General features: G+C 38.6%; 2 protein-coding genes across 3 annotated transcripts; one reads left to right on the top strand and one right to left on the bottom strand.

Moving 5' to 3' along the window:
• Nucleotides 1-183: 183 nt before the first annotated feature.
• LOC107433709 (WD repeat-containing protein PCN) lies at nt 184-5608 on the top strand. Its single transcript, XM_016045040.4, has 12 exons — nt 184-461; nt 584-727; nt 922-1219; nt 1312-1375; nt 1513-1626; nt 1710-1872; nt 3159-3309; nt 3475-3528; nt 3630-4225; nt 4339-4520; nt 4691-4948; nt 5041-5608. Exons 1-12 carry the CDS (start codon nt 303-305, stop codon nt 5351-5353), a joined length of 2496 nt encoding a protein of 831 aa, XP_015900526.1. The 5' UTR covers nt 184-302; the 3' UTR covers nt 5354-5608.
• Nucleotides 5609-10588: 4980 nt separating this feature from the next.
• LOC107433705 (protein SOB FIVE-LIKE 5) lies at nt 10589-12181 on the bottom strand. 2 transcript variants are annotated; one of them, XM_048476090.2, is made up of 4 exons: nt 11430-12181; nt 11250-11333; nt 10991-11148; nt 10589-10899 (listed from the first exon to the last, which is right to left on the bottom strand). In XM_048476090.2, exons 1-4 carry the CDS (start codon nt 11793-11795, stop codon nt 10896-10898), a joined length of 612 nt encoding a protein of 203 aa, XP_048332047.2. In that variant the 5' UTR covers nt 11796-12181; the 3' UTR covers nt 10589-10895. The 2 variants fall into 2 exon arrangements, with proteins under 2 accessions (XP_048332047.2, XP_015900515.3); XM_016045029.4 differs by having other exon boundaries at nt 11076-11148; nt 11430-12176.
• Between the last annotated feature and the right edge of the window lie 669 nt (nt 12182-12850).

The raw sequence follows: 12850 nt of genomic DNA, 5'->3' as shown, positions 1-12850 counted from the left end.
ATAACATATGGGCGCTTTCACCCTTAGGATCCGACCGCAAACCGTAACATTTAAGCAAACTATCTCGCTGGGGCCCAATCACAAGTAGGCCCATTTTGATTGGGCCAAGTCCCTTTTTTTTTCTTAAACCCGGAAGATACTACATATTCCGGGTTATTTATACCGCTCCACTTGATCAACCGTCCCGCTTCGCTAAAACCCTCAAAAACCTAACCGCCTCCTTCTACTGATGCTTCTTTGTTTCCGAAGCTGTGAGAGAGAGTGTCGCATTCTTATGCCATTCTTATAGCGGCCAGGCGAATATGCTTTCCATCAGTAACTGCACGATCGATTGGAAGCCGTCGCCAGTAGTAGCCCTAGCCACCAGCGTCGATGACTCTCAGGTCGCCGCAGCTCGCGAAGACGGCTCGCTGGAGATATGGCTTGTATCTCCTGGCTCCGTCGGCTGGCACTGTCAGCTGGTACATCATAGTTTTCTCTCTTTTCTCTTCATTTAGGTTTATGGTTTTCAATCATTTATAGGTTTGAGATTGACCATTTTGTTATTTGTATGTATGGGATATTTTCTTATATATATATTTAGACTATTCATGGCGACCCAAATTCAAGAGTCTCGTCGCTTGTGTGGTGTCGGGCTGGTTCGAAAGGTTTGCCTGGTGGCCGGTTGTTTTCGTCTAGCATTGATGGGTCAGTTTCAGAATGGGATCTTTTTCACTTGAAGCAAAAGGTACAATTCTGTATAAGTGTTTTTCTTTTGTAGCAAGTAAGTACCATGAATATGGTCTATTTTTAGGCCTTCCGCATTATAATAGTGAAAAGCAATATTTTTTTTTCTTTTATGTAACTACAGCTTCAGCGTGCCTAGTAGTATGGCCATTGATAAATTGTTAACTAATGTGGCTGAAGTAATCTCATTTGCAGACAGTGTTGGATTCAATAGGGTTTTCAATCTGGCAGATGGCTGTGGCACCCTTTAATCATCATACAGAACCCAAATCCCAGCATATTGAGAATGGATTTTTAAGTAATAATTTTGATGACGGTAGTGATCATGAAACAAGTGACAGTGAAGATGATCCTGATTCTGTTGAGCTGCATGAGGAATCAATTTCTTTGGATCTACCAGTAGCATTAGCTTGTGATGATGGTTGCGTTCGAATTTACAGTATTCCCAAATCAGATGTGTTAGTTTACACTAAAACGTTGCCTAGGGTCAGTGGTGAGATATCTACCCTCTATTGTGTTTTCTGTGTATTATTCTTTTTGCTAATTTTTTCTTTCTATTTAATTTGGGTAATTTCGTGTTTGTAGGGCGAGTTCTAAGTGTGACATGGAGTTGTGATGCAAATATGATTTACTCAGGGAGTAGTGATGGGTATGTGAGAATTTTGTCTGAGCACTTGCTACAGCTGCTGATTGGATTGCTATAATTCTGCCCTGCAAATGTAGAGTTGCAGTATCTTTTCTATTTTTTGACCCTTTTCTATGCACTTCTGTTCTGCATCTTTCCAGGTTGATAAGATGCTGGAATGCAAAACTGGGTCTTGAAATCTACAGAATTACAGTTGGGTTAGGAGGTTTGGGTAGTGGACCTGAGCTTTGTGTATGGTCATTACTCTATCTAAGGTAACTATTTTCTTATTATTTACTCTACCGTTTACCACAGTGTTTTAGCTCTATATTTTTTATAATGAAATTCTTGTTCCCAGGTCTGGGACCCTTGTTAGTGCAGATAGTACTGGTAGTGTTCAATTTTGGGATAGTCAGCATGGAACTCTTCTGCAGGCACATTCTCATCACAAGGGTGATGCAAATGCTCTGGCAGCTGCTCCTAGCCATAACAGGGTATTTTCTTCTGGTTCTGATGGCCAGGTACAGCATCTTCTTGAATAAATGCTATTTCGATGTAGGCCTCTGAAATCAGTCGAGAATTGTTGCTTCTTCATAGTAGGAAATAGTTAATTAACTCATTTATTGGATAACACACTTGCAGCTTTTAACATTCCATTACTGCCTCTTAGCAATTATGCTTTCATAATTTCATTTTCCTTTTTTCCCCCCCTTTTTTTTCTTTCCACCTAGCCTGGCAACATGTTGTGTTGAACCATGTTCGTGTTTGTCTTTCATAATTAGCTTTTGTGGCGATACATATAGATCCAAACCCATTTATTAAATTTTTGTGTAACCCTTTATATAACTTGTTAGCTATTAAACATATATGATAAATTTGGATTAGGTACCAAAATAATGAAATGAAGCTTTTTTATTTTAAGAAAAAAAAAAAAAGGATCAAATGGACATGTTTGTTGATAAGCTAAACATTTGAGGGGAGGGAAAAAAAAAAAAAAAAAAAAGGAAAAAAATAAAGAAGAAGAAGAAGAAGAAGAAGCTAAAATTCCGCATGCATTAATAATTGTCAATTCAATATATTACAAATTAAACCCATATTAAACATCCATCATAGCTAAGGAACATGCATTTTCAATTTAAAATATTCAAAAATTACAAATGAAACCAATATTCAAAATCCAAAATAACTATCAGAAAATATTAAATCTAGAACAATACATTATTGTTTAAATTTTTATATAAAATTAATTTTAAGGTAAAATTATTAATATTAAGCGGTTTAATAGGTCTAATGGGTTTCACCTGTTATCACCCCTTTTTTTTTAATAGGTCTTATCGTGTGGTGTTAATGTTCGTATGGTATTTTGCCAGGCCTTCCACTTGGTTGCCACTGTTTCCAAATTTGGTCTATTTGTTGTAATAGTCAATTTTAGTATAATAACTAGGTTTAAGTAGAACTTAAATTATGGAATGACGTCCGAAATGCCCACAGCACAACAAAATAGAAAACCCTTCATCCATGAGATTCAGTAGCTCAAATTTACCTAATTGATGTGAATAAATGGTAAGAAAATTCTGATATGAAAATGATGGATGTGAAAAGTTTTGTGCTGAGAGAATGAAGTTTCAAGATTAGTATAAATGCTGTTTTATTGTTTCCTCGCATTCTTTATGCTATAATACTTTTATTACAAAATACATGTATGTTCAGCCTTCATTTGTTACTTTTGCCCTAAAGTTCATGTTTTGTTCAGCTTTTTTTGTCATTCACTTTTTTTGATAATGTAGTTTTATTTTCTTTTTTGTAGGTTATTCTTTATAAACTCTCCAGTGACACAACTGAATCCACTGATTACAATTCTTCTGACATCATGAAGAAATGGATCTATGTTGGTTATGTAAGAGCTCATTCTCATGATGTCAGGGCTTTGACAGTGGCTGTACCTATCAGCCAAGAAGGTCATCCATAATTAATGCCTTATCTTTTAATTATATTAATTTATTTTATTTTCTTGTCAAAAGCAAATATAACAGTGCTTCAATGCTTTATGTCTGATTTGATCTATGTTTTTGTACATTCTTTGGCTGTTTCTCAGTTCTGAAAATAGATTATTCTGATTGCAGATCCGGTACCTCATCAAGCAGTAAAAAGAGTTCGTTCTGGAGAAAAACCTAATGGTGCTTCAATGCTTTGAGTCTAGTTCATTCTATGTTTTTGTAATTCTTGTCACATCCATTCGCTGTTTCTCTGTTCTTAAATTAGATTATTCTGATTTCAGATCCATTAACTGATCAAGCAGTGAAAGGAAAAAGAGTTCTTCGTTCTAGAGAAAAGCCTATTGAATTTAGTTATCATAAATGGGCCCATTTGGGAGTTCCTATGCTTATCTCTGCTGGTGATGACACGAAGCTCTATGCCTATTCTGTGAAGGAGTTCTTGAAGTTCTCTCCACATGATATCTGTCCTGCACCTCAGAGACTACCCATCCAGCTGGTGCTGAATACGGTATTCAACCAAACATCATTGCTTCTTGTCCAGGCTTCTAATTGGTTGGATATCCTGCATGTTCAGACAAAAAATTCTGCCCGTCCTGATATGGCTTCTAAGGGTCTAGCGGCTAAACATTTATTGGCTCGAGTTAAGAGTAAGGGATGTCGGAAAATCATTTGCAGCACTATTTCTAATTCAGGCGCGCTTTTTGCTTATTCTGACCATGTGAAACCCAGCCTATTCAAATTGAAATGTAAAGTTGGTAAAAGTGAATGGACTGTCAATAAAAGAGAACTTCCTCAAAAACTACCGTATGCGCATTGCATGGTTTTTAGTTATGATTCTTCGCAGTTCCTTATAGCTGGGCATGATAGAAGAATTTATGTAAGCTTCCTCTTGTTCTGCTTTATCTGTTTTGAAATTTTTCATATCTGCTTCTCTGTGCGTTACTATATCCATTAATATACTATATATGTATGTATATATGAATGTTACAGGTTCTTGATGTGAGTAGCTTAGAACTAGTACATGTATTCACCCCCTGTCGTGAGATGCATGATGAAGAATTACCACCTGGTGAGCCTCCCATAACTAAAATGTTTACCAGTTTTGATGGCCAATGGTTAGCTGCTGTCAACTGCTTTGGAGATGTCTACATATTCAATCTGGAGATACTGAGGTATGAAACATGGGAATAATCTTTGTTTTTTCAGTTTTCGATGTTATATCCTTTTTATTTTTTTATCATAAGGCCATGTATCAATCCATTTACACCTTTTGGTGTGTTTATGGAGCTTTGATTGGTTTGGCCAACTAAAATCTGCTCTTGTTTGGGTTCCTGTGGAACAGGCAGCATTGGTTCGTATCAAGACTGGATGGTGCCTCGGTCACTGCTGGGGGCTTTTCTCCATGGCAGAAGAATGTGCTTATAGTCACAACCTCGTCAAATCAGGTATATGCATTAGATGTTGAGGAGAAGAAGATGGGGGATTGGTCAAAGAAGCATACATATGGACTACCGAAGAGATACCAAGAATTCCCTGGAGAAGTTATTGGTCTCTCGTTTCCACCCTCAAATTCGTCTTCTGTTATTATATATAGTGCGAGGTGCTCCTCATTCTTTCTCTGTTCCTGGCATTATAAAAGTGAATTTTAAGTTCTAGTTTACTGATCTGTATTATTTTTGTTTTATTCTGTAGGGCTATGTGCTGGATCGACTTTGGCATGTCAGTGGATGGAGATGGTGACAACCGGATGATAAATGGTCAGGATACAGCGTTGAGAAATTTACGCGATATTCCTGTGAACAACAAACTGAAACGTAAATTGAGAGAGTGTCAAATTAAACAACTCCTTGGTAGAAAAAATTTTGACATTTATACTTTCAGAAATCCTGTTTTATTTATCGGCCACCTTTGCGAAAATCATGTCTTGATCGTAGACAAACCATGGATTGAAGTGGTTAAAACCTTTGACACCAAACCGGTACACAGACACATTTTTGGGACTTAACTACTCTGTCAGAAGACGGATAATTTACAATATGAGGGAGATGGAGTTTGACAATCAATCTCATCAATATCAAGTGTTACACTTCCTTCAGTCTTTGTGGTCTGAAGTATGTTGTGTACTGTATTCTATTTAAAATTTTCAGTTAACATGTTAAATGTAGTTTTGTTTTGGTCTTCCATAATTCTTGATGTCTCAGTTTAGAGGAACTATGTTTTGTACATCCATCGATTCTTTATATGAGTAAAATCTTTTTGACTTTTTGAGCCAACCATACCGAACTAGTCGCTCTCAGAATAATTGTATATAGATATTTGTTTAAGGATTTGAACTTTAAACTAAAAGTTGGTGGTCATGTAAAAGTGAAGCTGCAAAGCTTTTGAATTTTGATCCAAACATACGAGGCCGTTAAATTCCAATTCCCACTGTGGAGTTTAAAAACTTTCCTTTGGAACTAGGATGTTCCGTGTCCATTAGAAATATCTCTGCATGGTCCACGAGATATCTTAGTTTGATGGGACCATTTAAATTAAAAATCTGTCTGTTGAAATTATTGCTCAGATTTTTAGTATGTGGAAGGGAGATTGATATAAGTTTATTTATGGAATAGAGGAGATAAAGATATTTCAGTTTTTTTGTTTTTTTTATTTTTTTGAACAGAAAATAATAATTTATTGTTCGTTGCTTAAAATTATAATTTAATAATTAGAGATTTATCTCTCAGGAAGAAATATATACTTTTGAGCATTATCTGCCGTATTCTCAAGCCACAAGGACGGGAGGAACCTTATTACACAACTCAATCAGTCTATTCCAAAGAATTAAATTGCAATCAAAATATTTGGATCATAGTTTAATTTGTATCTTTTCATATTTATTGTATGCTCCTTAGAATAACTTCGCTTTAAAAAGATGTCAGAAAGGCTATGGATTCTAATAAATGAAAAGAAAAAATTAAAACGTATGATATATAATAATAATACTGTGGAGGGGGAGGTTGGCTTGTGTCACGTCCCGTGAAAAAGGACTTCCCGCTAGCGAAGCAAGTTGGGAACCTGCTATCAAAAGGTTCCATGAAGCAAGCTCGACGAGGACGTCGACGGCATAGGAGAATGTCACGGTTGAAGCATTTCATCAAACACTTGGTGAGCATTCTCTCCATTTTGGGCCTTCCAATCCATTTTGGGCCTTATAATCCACTTTGGGCCTATTTTGGGCCTTACAATGGGCCAAGCCATGTACATATCCATTCTAGATGTTTCTTTAGATATTTTATGTAAAGTAGGTGGGAGTAGGTGGGAACCATTCTCCACCGTAGGATTAAAACAATTATAGCCGTAGGATTAAGCTTTGTATGCCTATAAATAGGTGGAGGCCTCATTTGGCCAAACCATCCAAGAAATCTCATCTATACTTGTAAAGCTCTCTTTCAAGTAATATACTTTCATTCTCTCTTTGTGCTCTAGCTTTCTTTGCTTAGCTTTCTCTTTTAGTGGGCAAAAGGCTTACTTAGTTGCAACAAAGGGTCGGAATAGCAACTAAGGCCGCACGGCTTGAAGGGTAAACAAACAAGTCCGTGACAAGTGGTATCAGAGCCAAGGTTAAAGCTAGCATCTAGAGCAACATGTCTTCCTCAGAGGTTGTGATTGAAGAAGCAAGGGGAAGGGAGGCCATCCCCGAAGCTGCAAGGAAGGGACGTGGGCGTTCAAAGTCGAAGGACGTTCTCACCGCCATGGAGACCAAGGTGGTCAAGATGGAGTTGGCCGTTGCCGACATGTTGGAGCGGCTTGATTGTGTGGAGCAAGGCATGGGGGAGCTCGATGGCCGAGTGGAAGGCCAAGTGGGGGAGCTTAGAGGTACCATGCAAAGCACCAACGAGGCCAACACCGAGGCATGGCGTCAAGAAAGCCAAGCTTTCCAAACAAAGGTAATTGAAACCTTGTCCCTTATGCAAGCTCAATTAGATGAGAATAATTATACTAAAGGTGGGGGAGACAAGTTCTATAAAACTCCCCAAAGCAAGGAACATCAAAGAAGGCCACCATTACCTCGCAAAGATTGGGAGAAAGGAGGCAAGCCCGAATTCAAGCCGAAGAGAGATTGCTTCTTATGTGATGGTCCCCATTGGGCTAGAGATTGTCCGAAGAGGAAGTCCTTAAGTGCCATGCTCGAAGAGAGGGAAACTCACGAGCACACACAAATAGGTTCCTCACAGCTGTTGAATGCTATCAAGGCTGCTCCTAAGGAGACAAAGAAGAGTGGCCTAGTGTTCGTGGAGGCAAAACTCAATGGGGTGCCCACCATGGCGTTGGTGGACACAGGTGCCTCACATAATTTCCTATCGGTGGAGGAGGCGCAAAGGCTTGGGATCGAGGCAACCAAAGAAAGGGGCTCCGTAAAGGCGGTGAACTCGGATGCAAAGCCACTCCAAGGAGTTGCTAGAGGTGTGCAAACCACCATCGGCGATTGGGAGGGCCAATTGAATCTAACGGTTGTGTCCATGGATGACTACAAGGTTGTCCTTGGTATGGACTTCTTCAACCAAGTAAAGGCTTTCCCACTCCCATTTGCAAGCAAGTTATGCATCATGGATGGGGGAACGACGTGCATGGTGCCTACGGAACAAGCTAGCGAGCGGGAGGCCAAGGTTTTGTCAGCATTGCAAGTTGAGAGGGAGGAGCAAATCAACTTGGCTGCTGCCCAAAAGCCTAGTGAGGATGCCTTAAACCATGCCAAGACATCTCCTAAGGTACAACATGTGCCAAAGGAGTTGCACCAAGGGAGCTTGCGTGCATTGGCTTCAAGTTGTGGAAACGACAAGAGACAGCACGAAGAGGCTAAGGAAGGGAACTTAGCCAAACCATCACCTCAACAAAACGAGGTACATGACGGGAAGGCACGACGCTATGAAGAGTCACTTCCCATTGCAAGGAAAGGGGGCACGGAGGCCCTAGCGAAAGGTAAGTCAAGAGGAGCACCCTCGACGATAGTGACTTCACCCGCCAAGAGTGTTGAAGCCACACCTGCGGGTCGAGTCGGTCAACATAAAGGCATACCCAACTACACCAAATACTTGGTGAAGGGGAAGGACCTGCCGGATGGTGAAGTAACTGGGGAGCACGAAGATACACAACGGCAACTCAAAGATCACATTCGGCGGGCAAGGAAGAAGGCGCGACGAGGGCGTCGCGAGTTTAGGTGGGGGAGAGTGTCACGTCCCGTGAAAAAGGACTTCCCGCTAGCGAAGCAAGTTGGGAACCTGCTATCAAAAGGTTCCATGAAGCAAGCTCGACGAGGACGTCGACGGCATAGGAGAATGTCACGGTTGAAGCATTTCATCAAACACTTGGTGAGCATTCTCTCCATTTTGGGCCTTCCAATCCATTTTGGGCCTTATAATCCACTTTGGGCCTATTTTGGGCCTTACAATGGGCCAAGCCATGTACATATCCATTCTAGATGTTTCTTTAGATATTTTATGTAAAGTAGGTGGGAGTAGGTGGGAACCATTCTCCACCGTAGGATTAAAACAATTATAGCCGTAGGATTAAGCTTTGTATGCCTATAAATAGGTGGAGGCCTCATTTGGCCAAACCATCCAAGAAATCTCATCTATACTTGTAAAGCTCTCTTTCAAGTAATATACTTTCATTCTCTCTTTGTGCTCTAGCTTTCTTTGCTTAGCTTTCTCTTTTAGTGGGCAAAAGGCTTACTTAGTTGCAACAAAGGGTCGGAATAGCAACTAAGGCCGCACGGCTTGAAGGGTAAACAAACAAGTCCGTGACACTTGGCAGCCTATATATGTGACACAACGTTTTTTTTTTTTTTTTTTTTTTTTTTTAGGGTAAATAGATGTGACATAACGATGGTGTGTGGGCCGAGGTTTCCACGTAATGAAACAAAAGGATGATTTTTTCTATTTTTTATTTTTTTTTTAAAAAGACAATAATTACGGAAGGCTAGCACTTATTAGAATACTGAGAGGACAGGTTTGAGGGCTTTTGACATGAAATATAAAGTGTAAGCGACTGAAACTCCTCTAAGTTATGAGAAGGGGAAAAAAAAAAAAAAAAAGAATGTGGAGTTTTTTTTGGATGAATGAGTTTCATAGTGTTCAATGTACAAAAAACGTACATCATAATACCCAAATAAAAAAAATCACTGCCACTGAAACAGGAACTTATAGCTATGATTTCCATACCAATCAATCACCATCTAATCAGTCAAGAGAACAAGAACATTAATGTTCCTAATCCTATTCCTACACCACAAGTAAAGGGTAGCTTTTAGAAGTGAAGAGTGTAATATTGGATATAAAGAGAATCCAACCGAACACGTCATTTGGATTTTGGATTTCCATATATCCTTGTTGGTCCTGTCCCTAATCTACCAGCCAACCAGAGCTGCCTCCTAAGTTTTGACAAATTTACTTTGTATTGTAGTATATCTATGTGATAATATAGCCAGTGGTCTTTCAAATTTACTTTAGGGGGAAAAAAAATGATATTATTATCATCCCATTATCACCAAGGGAGTAGAAGAATGCATGATCGACAAGACAGCGAGGTGGTGTTGTCGTTTTCCTAGAATCTAAGTCCTTTTCCAAGATATGGGTGTGAGAATTCTGGGAATGGCAACCCTCTTGAGCCAAAAGAGATTTTGAAGGGAAAAAACTCACCAAAACAAAAATTCAATAATTGGATCCATTTTATGCACGGACCATATTCTTAGTGGGTAGCTATCAGACGCTAGTGGGGTGCTACAATTGGTCCCTTTTGGTTGAAAATGAAGCTCACCTTTTGGTTACTTCCATCACAAAAATTGTCTGTTTTGAGCCCTAGATTGGCTTTCCATTCCCAAATTCCGCCCACCTACTTGCTCTAAGCTAGCCTGGCAATTGCTCACGAAGCAAAAAAAAAGTGGGTCACTTTTATTGCCCCTTTGGCCTTGGTATGTTTAATCATGGCCTACCTTTCTCTTTTATCTTTTCTATCTGTTTGTTTGGATGGCTGGCTGATCCAAAATGGGTTATCTGATTCATAATTAGAAAATGCAGAACACTGTTTCTGAATTTAAAAGCAAAATGCATATATGGATTCTGGGACATGGTTTTTGGTTTCTTGTTTGTTTCATTGTTTTTTAATTCTGGAAGCCCGATGAATTAGATCAGATGAGGGTTAGTGCACCATCAAACTCTACAGAAGAAGACCCAAAAGTTTCAAAGATGACTCTTCTCAATTAAGGGCATCAAAAGACAGGAGATTTATTAATATTTTATGTTTCTCAGGTTGTTTCCCACTGCATTGACAAGAACAAATAAAAGGGAACTGAAATTTGAAAAGGAACATTATAAAAAATAAAAATAAAAATAAAAAAGGAACAAGATCCTTTCGTGATCTTTTCCTTTCCTACCTTTTCTCTTTCTCTCTCTCTCTCTCTCTCTCTCTCTCTCTCTCTCTCTCTCTGTGCATAGGCAGCAGTAGCAGCAGAGACAAAAAGATATAATTATTATCACATTTATCATTCCCAATTTCTTCCATGAAAATCACCTGCAAATCCAACAATTTTTATTAATATGTTATACATAACTAACGTAAAAAAATAATAATAATAAATAATTACAAAAAAACAAAAAGAAACCTTCGTTTCCCTGTATGATTTTTACAGAACTGAACATTGGTGAGAAAGTTGAAAAAAAACAATAATGTTTTTAGTACTTCATCACCTGGCTCTTCTGAACCAGAATTTTTTGCCAGAGAGGAGTGGAAATTGAAGTGCTTCTCCAATGCAGATTTCCCCTGTAAGAACTCAAAATTTTCCACCATATTTGAGCATATTGGATGACATATAATATAGTATAGAACAGAAACAGACCCCGGAAGTGGAAAATAAGATGTACCTTAAAATGTGTTGCTGAAAAACTCTCAGAATAACCTGTTACATTCTCCATCAAAGCTCCATTCCTTGAAAGTTTCATTTTTCTCTGCAGAATTGGAATTTCATTTTAGTAAACCCATTCTCATAATTACATACACACGCAATTATCATAAATATAGTTGTATAATTCTGTGATTCTTGCCTTGGAGACAGGGGAGCTAGCAGTGTCAGCTAGATACGAATACTGCTCATTTTTACATTTCTCCTTCATCTTATTCTTCTTCACCTTCTTGGCTGATCCAGAAGCAGAATAAGAATACCCATATTCGCAAAAGCAAGCTTCATCATCTTCATGATAATGGGGAGGTCCAGAAGAAGCATCAGACACCATGGATAAATCTTGTTCTTCTTCTTCTTCTTCTTCTTCTACTTCCACACCCCCTTTCTTTCCATAATTAAGAACTCCATGATCTCTCTGGTATTGAGTTTCAGAAATGGAGGATTGGTCCAGATAAAGTGTCCAACCAGATTCACACCTACTAGTGCATTCCGATGCTGATATATTCATCTCCTTTCTTTCTTCACGGTTTTAACTTCAAAAAGGGTATTCAAAGTCTAGAGCTGAGAGAGAGAGAGAGAGAGAGAGAGAGAGAGAGAGAGAGAGAGAGAGAGAGAGAGAGGAGAATTTCAATGAACTGCCTTTCTCTCTCGCGTTGTTGTTGCTCTATATATAAATAAAAGAAAAAGAAGAAAACCAAGAAAAGAATCACATTAAAATCATAGGCTACATTTATTTGTCCTTTGCTATATCAATTAGGCTTTGGCTTTCTTAAATCTTATGGAAGAGAGACAGAGAAGAAGAAACAACAGCGACAAGTAACAGTGACGATAAGGGAAAGCCCAGCTTGTGTGTGCTCCGACGATGCTGTCCTTTCAATTAAGAGTGAATAACCCACGGTTCATCTGGCCACATATATATAATTTTTTTTCTGAATTATATTTAATTTTAACCTGGTCCAAATTTGTTATTACTTTTTATTATTATTCTTTTACTTCTCGGCCTAACACACCCCCCCCCCCCCCCCCCCCCCCCCCCCCCCCCCCCCCCCCCCGCCCCCCGCCAAAACGTCTGGATTTATTAATTAATTGGTAGTACAAAGCTGGCCATATCCCCCACAAACCACAATATATATTTTCTTTTCGTCTAACCACAAAAAATAATAATGTTAAAACATATATATATATAATTTGAAATTGCATCAGATTTCTTTCAAGTCGATTGGCAACCTTTAAAAGATCCAATCCAACAACCAAAGAAAATTATGAAAGTATAAATGCAATGCAGCTTCGTTTTGTTTGCATTAACAAAATTATGATTGGAGAAACAGCCAAGGTGTGAAATGGACATGTAACTTGTGCACGATAAGAGACATCTTTTCCTGTAGAAAAATCCTCTCTATCTATATTACATACCTCTCCCTCCAAATCAGCAAAATTAACACTTCATTAAGGAGAACTTACCAGTGTGGTCCAAACATGTTTGTGTCTAATTGAACAACTATTGGTATCCTATATGTTTGAATCAAGAGCCTGTGTTAAACATTACCATATAATTAATGAAGA

This window comes from Ziziphus jujuba, chromosome 5, assembly GCF_031755915.1.
Source record: "Ziziphus jujuba cultivar Dongzao chromosome 5, ASM3175591v1".
NCBI lineage: Eukaryota > Viridiplantae > Streptophyta > Magnoliopsida > Rosales > Rhamnaceae > Ziziphus > Ziziphus jujuba.
This window is presented reverse-complemented; position numbering and strand designations above follow the sequence as displayed.

Coding starts and splice junctions, on each gene's coding strand:
- LOC107433709 (XM_016045040.4), top strand. CDS start 303: ATGCTTTCCATCAGTAACTGCACGATCGATTGGAAGCCGTCGCCAGTA. Junction 1,627..1,709: donor TGGTCATTACTCTATCTAAG/GTAACTATTTTC, acceptor TCTTGTTCCCAG/GTCTGGGACCCTTGTTAGTG. Junction 4,949..5,040: donor GTTATTATATATAGTGCGAG/GTGCTCCTCATT, acceptor TTTATTCTGTAG/GGCTATGTGCTGGATCGACT.
- LOC107433705 (XM_048476090.2), bottom strand. CDS start 11,795: ATGAATATATCAGCATCGGAATGCACTAGTAGGTGTGAATCTGGTTGG. Junction 11,334..11,429: donor CTAGCTCCCCTGTCTCCAAG/GCAAGAATCACA, acceptor CCAATTCTGCAG/AGAAAAATGAAACTTTCAAG. Junction 11,149..11,249: donor TTTCAGCAACACATTTTAAG/GTACATCTTATT, acceptor GAGTTCTTACAG/GGGAAATCTGCATTGGAGAA.